Here is a 16,983-nt window from a genome sequence, read left to right as displayed (position 1 = left end):
TGCTCCTTTGAATGCCAAAGTATCCGAAGCTTCTCTGGGTCAGAAGCACGGTCCGAAGCCTCGCACAGCCCTAATAATTATGATCCATTTGAATTCAATCTAGCCTGGAAAGAGATCAGAGAGTGCAGCAATACATGGGTGTTAAATTGTAAGAAAATCAAGTTTTGGGGGAATTAAGAAATTAAATTAAAGGTACAAAGGGAGAAGTATGTATATCTTTTCATGTGGGAGAATAGTGAAGGCTCCCAAGCAACCCTTGAAATCCCCGTAGATAGGGACCTACTGACTACAGAGCAGCTGCCCCCCAATTTCATGGTCCAAGTGCAGTGCTGAGTGCCATTTTCGTGGTGGAGTATTATGCCCCCCCTCCTCCCCAAACACACACACTTCTGATTTAGGCCAGAAGTCCCACCCCTTCACAGAGATTGACAGATGGCCATCTGTTCATCTCCAGGGAAAAGGTGGTACTTCCAGGGCCCCATAGTCAAATCTAAGGGAAGGTGGGGGGGGGGGAGGGTAACCACACTTTTCCTAAATTTTCCTCCCTACCCCTTCCACTCATGCATCAGGACACTGGGCTTCCCATCCTTTTCTGTTTTTGCATCTTCTCTCCCTTCCCCTGCTTGGTTCTGATTTCATGTCTTTCTGCAATCCCTGAGCTTTTTTGTGGAGGTGGATGAAAAATCATGGTTTCTGCAAAAACTGCAAGAATCACAAGTTTGGTAGGTACCTACCCATAGTCCACGGTTTCTCTGAAACAGAAGACAGTAGCAACTACAATACTTCTAGCATAGCTTCCCATGGTGATGCACAAAGATAAGGATCAATGAAAATCTAATGAAAGCTGAAAATGGTAAACAAGGTAGCAAGAATATTCAGTTAGTCACAGATTACAGGGAAAAGAGAAGGAAAGCAAAACTCAGTTAATACTGGCCAAAACAGTTAAGGGCAGCATGAAAGGTTTTCACAATTATATCAAGTGAAAGAACATTAAGAAAAAAAAAGTAAATCCAATAATAAATGACTAGGAGATTGAAGTTAATGACAACTCAAGAAACAGCTGAGACAGCTAGGCAAAAACTCCCTCTTAAAATCTGTCTTGGACATGAAACATATGGACATTTGTATTAAAAAAAAAAATTAAGGAAAGCTAGCAAACCTCCCCTCCCAACTATTACAGATAAAGAACAAAAAAAGAAAAAGAAAGCAGCACATCATGAGCTTAGTATAAATTAATACAACTACATCTGACAGCAATCTGATAAACATGGCTAACTATCTTTCTTTAGATTGAGAGAAACCAGTATCCCATGCCTTAGAAAAAAAATAATTCTACCTTTACATGATGCCTTTTTGGGATGGAGCCTGAAGCAGTTAAATAGCAGTGATCTCTGAAGCATGAGTCACTTGTAGATTTGCTCTGAAAATTATCTTTAAAATACTTACCAAAAAATACTATTTTTATTGAAAGATTATATTATTTATTCAATCAAACCTTTTACAAACTAAAATGAATGTCCTATTTTGACATTTTTAGAACAGAACATTCTCTCTCTTTTGGGGAAAAAAATACTGAAAATGAATTCTTTATAAGTTTAGAAAGGTCAAACCCAGTATGTGTCTCAATTTGAGTAAAATGAAACATTCTGAATGGCCCAGAAATCCAGTACTTGAAGGACTGCTGTTCTTTAAAAAAGTTGAAATTCCTGGTCAGAACAAATAATATTATCTTTAAACACAGCAAAACATTTGGATAGGGGGGAAATGTAACAGAGACAAACAGTTCCTTTTGGAAACTATTAAACTGGGCCCAGGCATTAGTTCAGATACATTAAAGTCTTTGTAGAGGACACATTTTTAGGCTTTCATCGTTTGACTGCCTTGTCTGTTTGGACTGAAAGGTGTTCAAGGCAGGGACTGTTTCTTACTATTGTTACTTCTGATGCCCAGAACAATGGGGCAAACACTTAATTTGAGCCTTCTGGTACTACTTTAATACAACCACATACAGTTGGGAGCTTAGGGAGCAAGAGAAGGCTGACTGGGCACATGTGGGGCTCTCACTACATGTGACCCCTTTAACTTCAAGTTACTGGCGGCGGAGGCTGAGGACCAGCAGCGGGGGCAGCAACAGCTGATCCCCTTAAGGGAAGTGGAGTAGGAGCCGGCACAGCTGCAGAGGACCCAGAGGGGAAACCTCCTGGAGCCCTCTTTGCCGAGCTGGGCAGGAAGCCGTGAACAGAGCGGGTGGAAGCAGCCAGAGCCGAGAGCCAGTCTTCCCCGGAAGCAAGGAGGCTCCAAGGAAAGAGATAAGTACTACCTACAAGCTATGGTATGGACCCACCGTGCTATCAGGGGCTCTGCCCTGGTGGTGCCACCCTTCTGGGCTCCTCTGAGGCCGCCACCCAAACAGAGCCCATGGGGGGCCTGGTGCTTACTTGCCCCCCATTCTGTGGGAGCAACTGGGTGGGGACCTTGGCGGTAGGGATGAGGTCTGGCGACTCCCCTGCCTGCCCCTCCTGTGACAGTCTCCAGGCTCTGGAGGGGCACGTGGTAGAGGTCCAGGCTGAGGTGAGCAGGCTGCGGGGCATTCAGGCAGCAGAGGATAAAAATTGATATGCATTTTCATTCTCTGCAGGGCCAGGAATCCACAGGAGAGACCCCCCCATGCAAAACGCCCAACTAAACAATGGCCCCAGACTTGACAGGAACCTGCTGCCAAGGTGGCTCATACTATCGCTGTACCTGCCTAGATCCCCCTTGTGAACAGGTATGCGGCCCTGGCCACCCAGGAGGAGAGGGTAGAAGAATATATCCCCAGAGCCATTGAGGCTACTCCACCTACATCACAGGTGGTGAAGAGGCAGCCCCCGAGAAAGAAGAGATGCAGAGTTCTGGTCATCGGGAACTCCATCCTTAGGGGAACTGACGGCCCAATCTGTTGCTCCGACCCCTGGTCGCAGGGGGTCTGCTGCATGCCCGGTGCAAGGATTCGGAACATCACAGAGACCATCCCAAAGATCATTAAGCCTTTGGACTATTACCCTCTCGTTCTGGTCCATGTGGGGACTAATGATGCATCTAAGAGTAAGACTGACCCATCATGGAAGGCTACAAGGCCATGGGTCATCTACTCAAGGAGATGGGAGCCCAGGTGGTATTTTCCTCCACCCTTCCAGTAAGTGAACAGAGTAGACGCCACGAGGCCTGTATCGGTGTAGTTAACCAGCATCTTTGGAGCTGGTGCTACGAGGCGGGCTTCGGATTTCTGGACAATGACCCGTATTTCTGGGCTGAGGGTATGCTGGGGTGGGATGGACTACATCTCTCACTCAAGGGTAAACACATTTTCTCCTCTAGGTTAGCTGATCCATTCAGCAGGGGAAGGGGCTGCCTGAGGAGAAAGGGATGTTTCACCAACTAGCAAGGCAACAAGAGAAACAGAAAACTAGGTAAGCAACAACGGGCACAGCAGTCTTGGGAGCAGGGGGAGGTACATACACTCTCAGGAGGCCTCACATGTCTGTACACTAATGCACGTAGTATAGGGGGCAAGGAGGAGGAACTTTCTCTTCTGATAGCAGAGAAGAATCCAGACTTAGTGGGACTCACAGAAACCTGGTGGGCTCCTACCCAGGACTGGGCAGCGGGCATTCAGGGATACACACTATATAGAAGGGACGGGACTGGGAGGAAAGGCGGCGGGGGGGAAGGGGGTCGCCCTCTACATCAAAGAGCAACTTGCATCATCAAGAATTAGCCTTGGGCGGAGGAAGGTCAGGCAGAGGCACTATGGGTCAAACTTCAAGGGGGACAAGGTGAAAGGGATCTTACGGTGGGTGTCTACTATAGTCCACCTTGCCAAGGGGTTGAGTTGGACCAGGATTTCTCAGTACAGTTTATGGAGGCAGTTGGGTCTAGGGATGCCATTGTCATGGGGGACCTAAACTACCCAGATATCTGCTGGGAGGAGCAGTCAGCCAGGTCTGACTGTTCGTGTAACTTCCTAGCTGAAATACAGGACCTCCACCTTATCCAGGAGATGCACAGCCCCACTAGGGGAGATGCCTTGCTGGACCTGGTCTTGGCCACTGGGGATGACTTGGTGAGGGGACTGCAGGTCCTTGACCACCTGGGTGACAGTGATCATCACCTGCTGGAATTCACCATCCAGTGCAGGGTGTTGCGGGCTTATACCAAAACTAAAACCCCTGACTTCAGAAGGGCCAACTTCAACGAACTTAGGAGATTAGTGGGGGAGGCATTGAGGGCCCAAAAGGTAGAGGATATGGGAATCCATGAGAGATGGTTGTACCTTAAGGGGTTGAACCTCCAGGCTCACAGTGTGACAGTCCCCGAGAGAAAGAAGGGGGGTAAGAGTGCTCTGAAACCCCCATAGCTCAGTAAAGGCATTCAAGAATGCCTGAGGGCCAAAAGGGAGGCATGGAAGAGAGGGGCTATCACCAAGGAGGAATACTCCTCCTTGGCCCATGAGTGTAGGAGGGCTATTAGGAAGGCCAAGGCGGGGGTGGAGTTCAGGCTAGCGACCAGGATTAAAGACAACAAAAAGTCCTTCTTCAAATACATTGGGAGTAAGAAGCAGGCACCGGGTAACATAGGGCCCCTGTTAAACTCAAATGGTAATCTTGTGGCTAAGCCAGATGAGAAAGCCGAAATTTTTAACCAGTTCTTTGCCTCTGTTTTCCTGGACAAGGACCAGGACAACTCTCTCATCACAGGTAGGGGCAATCTTGAGGATAGCACTGCCAGGGCTTGGGTCTGTGCATAAGTAGTTAGGGATCTTCTGGAAGGGCTGGATGTTTTGAAATCTGTGGGCCCTGAGGCCCTCCACCCATGGGTGTTGAGGGAGCTGGCGGGGGTCATTGCTGTGCCCTTGGCCTGGCTGTATGAGCTATTGTGGTCCACGGGCCAGGTGCCCGGAGATTGGAAACTAGCTAATGTGGTCCCCATTTATAAGAAAGGGAGAAAGGAGGACCCAGGAAGCTATAGGCCCATAAGCTTCACATCAGTCTTGGGGAAAATCCTTTTAAAAAATTGTCAAGGATAACATCTGTGAGGGGCCAGCAGGGGAGATCATGTCCAGGGGAAATCAACATGTGTTCAAAGGCAGGTCCTGCCAGCCCAACCTGATGGCCTTTTACGACCAGGTAACTAAATCCCTGGATGATGGTGTTGCCACGGGCGTAGTCTTTCTGGGCTTCAGGAAGGCCTTTGACTCTGTCTTTCACCCCATTCTCATTAATAAACTGAGTGATTGTGGCTTTGATGCCTACACAGTTGGATGGCTCAAAAATTGGCTGATGGGGCACACCCAGAGAGTGGTGGAGGACGTACTCGACCTGGCAGGATGTTAACAGTGGGGTCCCACAGGGCTCAGTCCTGGAGTCTACACTGTTCAATATCTTCATCAGCGACTTGGATGAAGGGGTGGAAAACACATTGTCCAAGTTTGCCGATGACACCAAGGTATGGGGAGAGGTAGGCGCACATAAAGGGAGAGAGAGAGGCTGCAATTAGACTTAAAACAGACTACAGAAGTGGGTGCATGGTAATAGGATGGGCTTCAATGTAGCTAAATGCAGGGTGCTGCACCTGGGGAGAAGGAATCCACAGCATACAAGCTGGGGAGCTCCCCCCTTGTGAGCACAGAGGCGGAAAGGGATGTTAGAGTCATTATTGGACTCCAAGATGAACATGAGCCGCCAATGCCAGACCGCAGCCAGTGAAGCCAACCACACCTTGTCGTGCATCCAAAGATGCATCTTAAGCCAGTCCAGAGAGGCGATACTCCCCCTCTACGCAGCATTGGTCTGGCCTCCATTGGAGTGCTGCGTCCAGTTCTGGACACCGCACTTGAAGAAGGATGTGGCCTGCCTTGATGGGGTTCAAAGGAGGGCCACCTGCTTGGCTGGAGGGCAACAGGGCAGGCTGTATGAGGAGAGGCTGAGGGACCTGAACCTGTTCAGTCTCAGCAAGTGGAGACTGAGGGGGGATTTGGTGGCTGCCTACAAACTCATTAGGGGAGATCAGCAGCAAATAGAAAGGATCCTATTCCCCCCAGCAGCACCTGGGGTGACGAGGAACAATGGCTAGAAGCTGCTGGAGAACAGGTTCAGGTTAGAGGTTAGGAGGCACTATTTCACCGTTAGGGTAGCTAGGATCTGGAACCAATTTCCTTGGGAAGTGGTCCTCGTTCCTACCTGGGGTAAATTCAAAACGAGTTTGGATGAACACCTGTCTGGGGTCCTGTGATCCCATCATGTGCTCCATCTAGTGGCGGGGGGGGGTTAGACTAGATGATCTATTCAGGTCCCTTCTGACCCCTTACTCCTATGAAACTATGAAATACCAGTATTAATTTAATTTAAAAAGGGGGTGGCAGATATCAAATGCTTCACAACATAGTAAAATGAATCTCCACATTATACCTAGCACTAATTCATGTTGACATTACTGCAAAGCTTCTGGAACAAGCACAATAAAATGCACAGAGATAGCAGCAATGCAGAGAAGCGTTACCAGGCAGCTCTAGCAATCAAAGCAGACCGTCTGAACATCACGCAAATTCAACAGATATGTTGACTATATATTTCCTAAGCAGTATTACTCATTATACATTGTCAAAAGCTGCAGCCATAAAGCTGACTTTCAAATTAATCACAAAAAATGAAAACATTGCATTTCTAAAAAGGGAACTGAACCAACAGATCCAAGTTGTTTGCTAACTGGTAATCTTGCCCTGTTCCTCCCCCATACACATGCATCTGTCCAAAATGCTTGTAAAATTCAATTAAACCCAACCCAAAACAAAGAATCTTCGCAATACGTCTGGTTAAAGAGTCTAGGCTATATTTTTATATTTATGGAAATGCCTGCTTTTAGGGATCCGTTCAATGTTTAAAAAGATAAATTAATACATTCCACTCATACAGGATTTTCTGTTATATGTGCAGCTGCCCTGAATTTACTTGAAAGTGACTGCAAAAAAAAATAAAAAAAAAAAACCATGAAAAGGGAACAGAGATGAGTAAACAGTAACAAAATCACAAGAGTTCATTTCCATAAAACTACAAGTTTACTTTGATAGTCTTTGCAATTGTAACCCATATTTTATATATATATTCATTCCCCCTGGACTTATGTGATTTATTATTAATCTCATTACTTATTGCTCACAAGAAATGGTAGGGGTGACTGGCATTCCATGATACACCTAGGAGAGTTTGGGAACTGTGTTCATTCCCAGACCAGAGTTAATCAAGAAACAAAAAGGTTATTGACATTTAAAAATGATTTACATGAACTAAAGTGGAGTTCAGTATAAAAGGTCCTATAATCCCATTGGTTAGAGATACTTGGGACTACTCAAATAATATACTGGTCTCAAGTCATATTTAGAATTCCATTTTTCCTCTAAGAATGGCTTGGAAGTTTATTTTTTCTTCGAAGAGTTTTCTTTCTTATTGCTCTTCGGTTTTTGTCACCTGGACTCAGTCGTGCCAATAAACTGGTTCAGTTAAATCCTCACCCCCACTGAAGGCAATTGCCAAAATGTCACCGATTGAATTATTTTATTCATTACTATTTTTCTGTAAAAATTTTATAAGCAAAAAACAATTATGGTATAGTGGGAAAGGGTTTATTTATTTTACAGTATAGAGGGCACAGTATTCCTTAATTTACAATGACAAGTTCAGTTTACTTGTTATTAACGTGACCCTGCAAAACTGCATATCTGATAATAATTTGACATGCTATAAAAGAGGAATTGTGAGGCAATATGAGATTACGTAATGATGTCAGGGTATAAAAACCTTCCTTTTTTCAGCACTTTCATGCCCCCTATGCACAAGGAGAAAAAACAGGGAAAACAAACAAACAAAAAAAACCCCAAAACCAAAAACCCTTAAGTGTTTAGGAGAATTAGGAACAAACACCCCATTTTCAAGGGCGAATTAAGCACAAAGAGGCAATTTTCAATAGAAGCTAAGCACCATGCTTCAAATATAAGCATTTTTTAAGTTCAATGAAGGGCATCTCTAGGCATTTTCCAACTTTAGAAAAACAAAGCCCTTAAGTTTCACTGAATTCAATAGGATTTAGGCTCTTAAAAGGCTAAGCCACTTTTGAATAAGCACTTTATTCCCTTTTGAAAATTGTAACCAGGATCTTTCTCGTACCACCGTTACATCCCATCATACAGGTAAGGACTAAAGGGTAGTTACTGGCCCTGAACTTGGAAAGAAAAAAATCCCCTCTAATTGTGCCCCCACTGGTTCCAAACTCACCCAAGAGGGGTGCAAACATAAGATGACAGAGGATTACAGAACCAACCCGATTATACCACATCAGCACATTGTAGCATTTAATGGGACAGCAAACTGCACCTCTAACTCCAAACACTGATCATTTCTGTTCCTCCTCCCCCCGCACACCGATCAATTTGCAACAACACTTAGTTGCCTGGGGGGTTACTCCCAAGTAAGTGCTTTTGAAAATGAGATTTAGGCCGTGTTGCGATTTACCATATATTCAGGTGGGAGTCAAGGTATGGTACAGACTGCCCCTATCGCTTCCTTTGAGTTCTCCCACAATAAAGTTAGTGGGACATAAGCAGATACAATTCCACTAAGCTGCCATAAATTTGAGTGGTGGCTGCAGACCTGTGCATGTTTACACCATCACTGCATTAGTCCAAATACAAGATGTCCCTTTCATATACATTTAAGCAGGTTAATATTTAACTTAAATGATTTTAGCGAAAGCAAAAGTCTGGGTCATACATGACTAAGCCGATTTCTATTTTTTTTTTGTGCGCACCTTTTTCAGTGTTTTAAATACTTTACAAAGGTAATCTTTACCTGGGATACATCACAAAGCTAAATTAACCAAAGCACATGTCCTAAATTGCACTGAAGTTCTGAATGGTTTATGTAGCATGGGAAATAAGGTGTAAAGCATAAAAGATTGTCAAGACTATTTCATTATCTGATGATGTCTAGAGCATTTGTTGAGGAAACACTTAGGCTGGAACCCATCCATTTACACAAACCCACAGAAGCTTTACATAATACCTGCTCTAAGAGACCACCAATTGTGAAGCTGAACAAAGATGTGCAATGGGACATTATTTGCTACCCCGAGTCCAATATAAAAGGACTCAGTGTGGTCAGGCCACTAATGAACAACAAAGTGGGTCTAGTTGTGTTGATGATCTGTGCAACTTGCAGAGAGAGACTACAACTGCTACCCTGCGAGACACACTCACTGATCCAACTTTTTACAGATGGGTTTCACTCCCATCCGATCCAAGGCCTAGCGCAAAAAAAAAAAAAAAGAAAAAAAAATCAATAGAAATATTTCCAAATTACTTCAGTGGACTTTAAGACTGCAAGGCATTTCTTACTTATGAGATGTTCTTACACTGGACTTCATTCTGCACCACAATTATATGAACCTTGTTCTGAAGGAGATTCATGCTATCATGCACTCCATAAGTTCTCCTTCTAAATCATTTTTCATGACAGTTAATAGATCCTCTTATCATTGTTGAATCTGGTCCAAGAAGTAAGTTCCGAAAATTAAATTAATGCCATTCTGCCTAGGATTTAGAAAATGCAAGTTAAGCGGCTGTCAGTTATCCCAAGTAATTAAAAAGTACCATTTTAAAAATAATTCTGCCAATTAATATATTCATTCTTGCCAGGTTTTTTTCCAGCCACTTGGTGTTCCTTAGTGTTTAGACAACACATGTACAAGCTTCAGTGCTCTAGTTCTGAGGATTGCCAAGCAGCTGTTGAGAAGCAACTTAAAACAGCATAATTTGCAAAACATCTCAGACTGAAGGACTGGACTTCGGAAAACTATCGTCAATGTTATAGAGTCAACTCAAAAGACCTTCGCTTCATGCTACTCTTTTAAATGACTAATACCTTATAACAAATGTTACACGACCTTCAGTACACGACCTTCAGAATTAAGACAGGTTAAAAATAATAACGGCAAAAGCAGCATATATATATATATATATTACTCCGATTGCTACAAGGTCATCAATGCAATTTGCATATGGCCCAAGCTCATTCATGTGCTCTCTCAGGCCCAAACAAACAAATCAAATTATGCATTTCTGGTTCGAAACACAAGCTTTAGAAAGTAGATTCGATCTCACCACCTGAAACAGCAAGATGCCAAACCGTTCTCTTCTGACTTCAAAGAACCAGCTGTCTGTCGGGTTTGCCTTCAATTTTATCTGAAATAATAATCCTTAATGCCCAGCTCCTACAAAACTATTTGCAGGACTGGGGCCTTAGACCAAACTGTAGAGTTTACCCCCATTTCCTTCCTGAGCAGATTAGACTAGACTTTCAGAGCTTCCAGACTCAGAGCCATCATTCTTCCCATTTTTACTCTCACTTCAAAGAGCTCCAGCCTTCTGATCCTTTAATAAGCCATAAGAGTGGCCCAGAGTTCAGAAGCCCAAGACAAACTCCACTGGCATATATAATAGGAGGTCCTTCTTACTAACATGTGATGAGAGAAATTAAATTATGGTTTACCAAGGTCAAGTCAGAAAAAAAATGTGTATGAATTCATATGTAATCCAAGCTCAGACTTCAGAAAAAGCACCGAAATGCACCGTAATTCTGCAGGGGCAGGCAACACCTGCTTCAAGTGAACAAGCTGCACCAGACTGGGTCTAACAACTTGGTACACAGTATATCAGTTTACTTCTTGATTCTCCAACCTTGGCACCAGAAGGGTATCTGTTCCTAGAAATATTTGTTTGCTTTTTAATACCTTTTTCCCCCCCACCAGAATCTAGAAAACAAATTGATATGCGACTCCTGTCTGAAACTTATGTAAAAAAAAAGTAAGAGACAGCCAATTCAAATACTTGCTTTCAACTGTCTGACTCACAGTAATGACCATGCAAACGTTTTAAACAGAAAAATATTCCCTAATTAAAACCACCAAACAATAATGCTAAATCTTACCATAGGATTGCTGCCCTGGTTTAAGCCATTAAAACAATTGTTGTAATGATGACTCTCGATTATAAATTTATATATAATTCTTTTCCCAGGCTAATTTGCTTAAAAGTGCATCTGATGCAAAGCTTTAGAGTCTCATGAGAAAACATAAATAGCACAACTCAAGGATTTTGAGGAAAAATACCATGCAGAACATACCAAAAAGGGGAGACATTCTTTGACTATGATCAAAAACACAGTAGGCACTGTTAAACAATGACATATCAAGGTACTTACCTGAAAATCTGTTGAATATTTTCAGCTTTGATTTCCTTGAGGACTTCACCATAGGGGTGAGGATCATTGGGTTCTGCAGTTGCAGGGGAAGGAGGGCATTGTGTGTGTGCATAATACCCTACCACAATTCCAAAAATAAATAAAGTCAAAACAGTGCAGAAAACTTTAAGTATCTGACAAGAATTGCAGCGGTTACTCTTTGGTGCCGGTCTTGTATAATGCGAGACATAGTCTGGGTCTTCCTGAAGTCGCTGAAATCTTCCTTTAGGAGATGCTGAGGGCTGAATGGGCTCGAGGTCAAGATCAGTATTCTGTGAGATTCCCAAATGGTGCTGGGCTGTGCCATCCAGTCGGAAATGGTCAAAACCAGGCTCCTCCAGTTCTTTCTCCATGTCCCATTCCAGCTCCAGGGCAGTAGCCTGAAGGTCATCACTGTCAAGGTACTGAGAGGGCCCCTGTGGTCTCTGGTCTGCATTTACTTTGTGATAAGCCATCTTTTTACCTATTTAAAAAATAATGGGGGGGGAATATCAGTGTTTGCTCCAGTGTGCATGACAAATATTTAAAATTCTGCGGGTCCAGTTTCTGTCTTCCCAAAATGTCCAAATGCACAATTGTGCATGCATACCTGAAGGAAGAATTAGGTCTGCAATACTTCATTCTGTGTATAAAACGTAAATCATATTGATCAGAAGCATTTTAGAGTCAGCGCTTCCAGTGTTCAGAGGCACCATAAGTCCCCTGAATGGAATTCTGGCCTCTAATGCAACCATACAGGCTAAGGACAGACGTTACACACAAACCGGTTTAACTGATCAGAAACCAGTTTAAACCTGTAACAGAAAGAGAAGTTCATTGTATACAAACCACTTTCAAAATGACCAAAACAGGTTTAAGACAGACCTGGATGAATGCAGGATCAAACTTAATTGATTTAGGTTAAACTAGTCTATCAAATTTCTGTCCCAGATCCCCTCCAGATTCAAGTTAACTCAGTCCCCCAACATCCCAGGTTGTTTTGCACCTCTGCCACAAACCTTGCCTTGCAGGACGGGCAGACTAACCTTGGCCCCTGCTGTCTGGCTCCAGCCAAGGAAGGTCACTCCGCCCCTGGGCTGTCATGGAGCCGAGGCAGCGAAGCCTCTGTTGTTCAGCCCTGGTCCAGGCTGTGCCTGTTCTCCTGGTAGGACAGCTGGGGTGGAGAAGGGGGAACAGAACTTCCTCCAGCTCATGCCTAATCCCTAACATGTGAGGGTTTCCCCTGGACCCCACACAAGTCACCAACATGCAGGTGGGTGGGAGGGGGAAGCGGTCCGGGGCCAGCCCAGATCCCTGCGCCTCAGAGGGGGTCCCCCTGTACCAGGCAGGGTACCCCAAGCCCTGCAGCCAGTGCAGAGAGGCAATACCCACCTCCCACCCTTCAGCATGGTCCAGCTTAGCCCCACCCTCAAAAGCGCTGGGGGAACAGTCCCTCTAGCCTGGGGCTGGCCTGGCACTCCACAACAGCCTACATGGGAGGGATCCCCAAGCCTCAGCAGGGTTCCCCTGTCTTGGGCAGGCTCCCCTGAGCACTGCTGCTGAAGTAGGGGGGAATTCCCACCCCCATTCCTCAGCATGGTCCAGTGCCACCTTTGCCACACTTGTGTGAGTGTGTGTGTGTGTGTGGGGGGGGGGAAACAGTCCCTCCAGTCCAGGGTTGAGCCAGCACCTCACATAGGGGGATCTCACCACCTCATGGGGTATTCCCACTCCCCCTCACTGGCACTGGACTCCACTGAGGGATAGCAGGGGCAGATTACACCTCTGCACCAACCACAGGACTTGGGGGGACCCTGACCAAGGTGGGGGAAGCCTCCCAGAGGCACAGGGATCCCTCCCACGTGGACTGATGCTCAGTGCTGGCTGGGCTCTGGGCTGGAGGGACTGCCCCCCGCCCCCGCCGGGTGAGGACAGCAGGCTCTGGGGGGCACATGCTGGGCAGCCAGTTAAGGATGGGTCCTGCTTGGCTGCATTCGGGTGCCCTCAGCAGTGGTCAGCAGGCTAGGAGGCATACTCTAGCGCCCCATGGCTTCCGGTCTGGGCCACTGCGGGCATCTGGCTGCCTTTCCGATTCAGAAGTGAACATTGGTTCATTCATTATCGGTCTATTCTATGCAGTTTAGAGAAAACTGTGAAGATTGAACTGATTAAGCCCCGGGCTTTTTGACTGTCTGTACTTAGTCTCAATGTCAATCCTCCGTTTAGTTTCAAAGAATAAGCATCATTTAATGCCATAATGTATTAGGGGGATATGGAAGACATTCCAGTACTGACAAGGGAACTTTCCTCTAATTTGAATAATATGTTATGCCTTTAAAATGTCTATAATTCTCTAATCTAGGAGTAATCCAATGAATCCCCCCCACCCCAAATAGTTATAAAATAAATACGTATAAATGTCCTCCAAAATCATTTTGGAGCCATCAATGGTTTCACACATTCATTTTTGTACAGAGATTTCGTCTTACTTGCTATCTAAATAATGCTACTAGGATGTATAAATACAGTAACTTCAAACGGTCTGACTTCAAAACTGGAATGTTGGGTTAAGAATGAAATTTCAGTCAGGGCAACACTTTATTGTGCTTGCACGTCAATAAAGGGCTGCTGTTTGGATCGAGTGAGCTATAACTGAGAGGTATTTAAATGCAGAGTTTCTGAATGACTGACAAATTTGTTTAGAAACTGCCCTGGCCGCTTTGCTCCAGTTACTTTTTTCCAATTTAATAAAGCAAAATCATTGCTAAGTTGGTATTCTTACCTAAACCGTTTATTTAATATTAAAGCATCTCTGTGGCACTTCTAGATGTTTCTACGGAGGCATGAGCCTTCTAAGTGGAACTCTGACCTCTAATACAAACATTCAAAGTCAATTCTCTACAAATCATTTTTAAACTGACTGCAGTGATGAGGCTCAGTTTTCACCCATACTTTGACAATAGACATTCCATCACATGAGCATCAGCAATTTAACGCTTTTCAAACATCAGACAGACCCATCAATTAGAATGAAATGCAGATACACATATTAACTCCTCACAGTGATGGATAGCTGACTGACATCCATACTACTACTTTCCCCCTCTTGTTACCCATAGATATATTTTCTTTACCTAAGTAAAGTGAAGCATTTCCAGAGAGCATTTTTGAGGTCGCATATTGGATGAACCTACTTTGCATGGCAAGATAGAAATTTAGTTTATGTTTTCCAAACATTATTCCCATTCCAGAAGAAGAAATGCATCGACATGTTGAAACAGCCTGTACTATTTTTTTTTGTTTTAAACTGCATCGTACCCTATACAATACTCGATTTACAAATCCATTTCCCTACACTGCACCTGCCATTTATTTAAATGTCTCTTAACATCAAGCAGGCTTGCAACAGCCAATGGAATACCCACTTCAGATACACAGCAATAAGTGCTAAGCCACCACATGCATTTTCCACCCAAATGTACCAGTCCTAATCAGGGAGGGGAAAAAAGAAAACTCTCCCAATGCCTACCCTGGAAGCAAGTAAAAAAAGTATCCCTGTAACTGTCAGAGTTACAGGCAGAATAGCAGACGTGAGACTACTCAGAGAATTAGCTTCAGAAAGTCCACAGCAAGCCTTTCTGTTAGGATTTTAAAAAGACAGGACGATATTTAAATGATCAAGACTTTGAAAGGAATTCAAAGTCTTGCCAGCTTCCAAGGGTTGAAACTCCATTGCTAGTTTTACTTGATGCCACTGTCGCACCTTTATTTTTCACTAGTACTTCCCAATCACTAGGTTATTCTTCAGTCAATCACTGCAAGGAAATACAGAAGTTGCATAGCTTCATCTACTTGGAATATAATCCTGAAAAGCCTTCCACATGTGATTTAAGTTTAGGTAGGCAGCTGGTTGCAGTTTGCTCATCAGCAGACTGAAACAGTTTTAAAATAAGAACAAAGTGCAACTAAACGGAGGCCCTAAAACCTACATTTAAATAAATTTCTAATAGAAAATGACAACATTCAGAGGTGATCATGTCTGTCTTAACTGTTAAAGACCCGCTGGGGGTGAGCTGTCCTTCAGTAACAAGGACATGATAAACTGGTTCTTAGCCGGTTGCCAGTTCTAGAAGAGTTATAGGCTCGATCCGGCAAGCTGCTGAGCAATGTGACACCTTTCCCCCGCAAAGCACCTAGTTACGAGATAATGCATGTGTTTTGGTGCATCACAAACCAAAAACCAAACTGTCAACCAAGCATCATAACAGGGGGGATGGAAGGGGGCACAAAAATAGCAGCAATGGCCACAGCCGGCCTGGCTACTGCCATCGCTTAGGCACAAAAACTGCCTTGTTACACTTGTACTGCCAGCCTCTTTGCAAGATTGAGCAATAAGGGCATGATCCTGTGGAGACTTACATACCCTCTACGTGTGCGGGTAAAGGCATGATGGGATCTAATACACAATCCACACAATCACACCTCCTGCCATGCCATGTGACTGTCGTATTGAGCATTAGATCTCATCACACCTTAGCACTGGCACACGGGGAGACCGGTCCCAGGCTCCCGCTGCACCAGAAAGCAAGCTCCTGTGGCTGGGGGCTTCTCAACTGAGGGGACTCTCAGTCACAAGAGTGCCCCACGCATGCTAAGGGCTGGGGAATCGTGGCAGCCACGATCCCTAGGTTTTGGGGGGTGTCAAACCCCCAGGCCCTGTGGATTGTAGCTGCCTCAATTCTTAGGGCCCAGGGGTTTCAACCCCCCCAAAGTCTGAGTGTGGCTGCCTCAATCCCCAGGGTTCATGGGTTTTCACCCCCAAGCCTGGCAGGTCATGGCTGCCTCGATCCCTAGGGCTTGGGGCTTTCATGCTAGGCATAGTGCTGCACCACTGCAGTCAGCAGCCCCATCAGCTGAAAGGGCTCCTAGCCACAAGGGAGACCCTGCTACATGTGCAAATTAAAGCCCAATAGCAGCCAGCTATAAAGTTAGTATACATTTTTGAGGTCTAACTTTATAGCTGGTTGAAGTTTTTTATCATGTTACAGCTACTGCAATGTGTAGCTGGTCTTAAGGTAACTGCGCAATGCACTGGTCAATTGTGAAATACCCCTAAATGTGTCGAGGGGACCTTATGTACTCATACTTAATTCTATGCAATGGGTTTTCTAATGAGACTCATAGGGCACATCACCACAAGCATGCACACGCAGGAGCGTGCGTTTCCTACAGGACAAATAGCGGCACAGCTTTGAGGCGCTGCAAACTGCATGCATGCACTCACGGGGATGTGCCCATAGCATTCTTCTAGTGGGTTTGGGCTTGGGTTGCAAGACAAGTATAAAATTATCGTCCTTAAAAAGGTAGCACTTAGTAAGAGCTGGCAAACACAACTTTTAGAACTCCCATTTTTATTGATTTCTCTTATAGATCGATTTGAATGTATTTTTTTTTTTATGTGTGTGCCTATGTTCCTTTGAAAATAAACCTAGTCATTATGGGCGATTTTAAAATACATATTTTTCATTCTAGAGCTATTCTGGTCATTTTAAAGGCCATTTTAAAAATGTCAGCATTTCCCAGCAAGTCCTACAATATCACCCTCCATGTGAAATAGGAAATAATAGCAGAATTTCAGCTCCTGTGGTGGGGCAACTGCTCATAACTACTGGCT

General features: G+C 44.5%; 1 protein-coding gene across 3 annotated transcripts in view; it reads right to left on the bottom strand.

The window, feature by feature from the left end:
- Nucleotides 1-16,983, bottom strand: part of NAALADL2 (N-acetylated alpha-linked acidic dipeptidase like 2) — a 1,083,795-nt gene that overhangs the window by 607,080 nt on the left and 459,732 nt on the right. For all 3 annotated transcript variants that reach the window (XM_090052131.1, XM_090052132.1, XM_090052130.1), the window contains one exon: nt 11,292-11,793. In XM_090052131.1, coding sequence (XP_089908257.1) covers nt 11,292-11,793 — 502 coding nt within the window. The remainder of the gene's footprint in view (nt 1-11,291; nt 11,794-16,983) is intronic.

This window comes from Crocodylus siamensis, chromosome 6 (genome assembly GCF_052110815.1).
Source record: "Crocodylus siamensis isolate JL-2025a chromosome 6, ASM5211081v1, whole genome shotgun sequence".
NCBI lineage: Eukaryota > Metazoa > Chordata > Crocodylia > Crocodylidae > Crocodylus > Crocodylus siamensis.
This window is presented reverse-complemented; position numbering and strand designations above follow the sequence as displayed.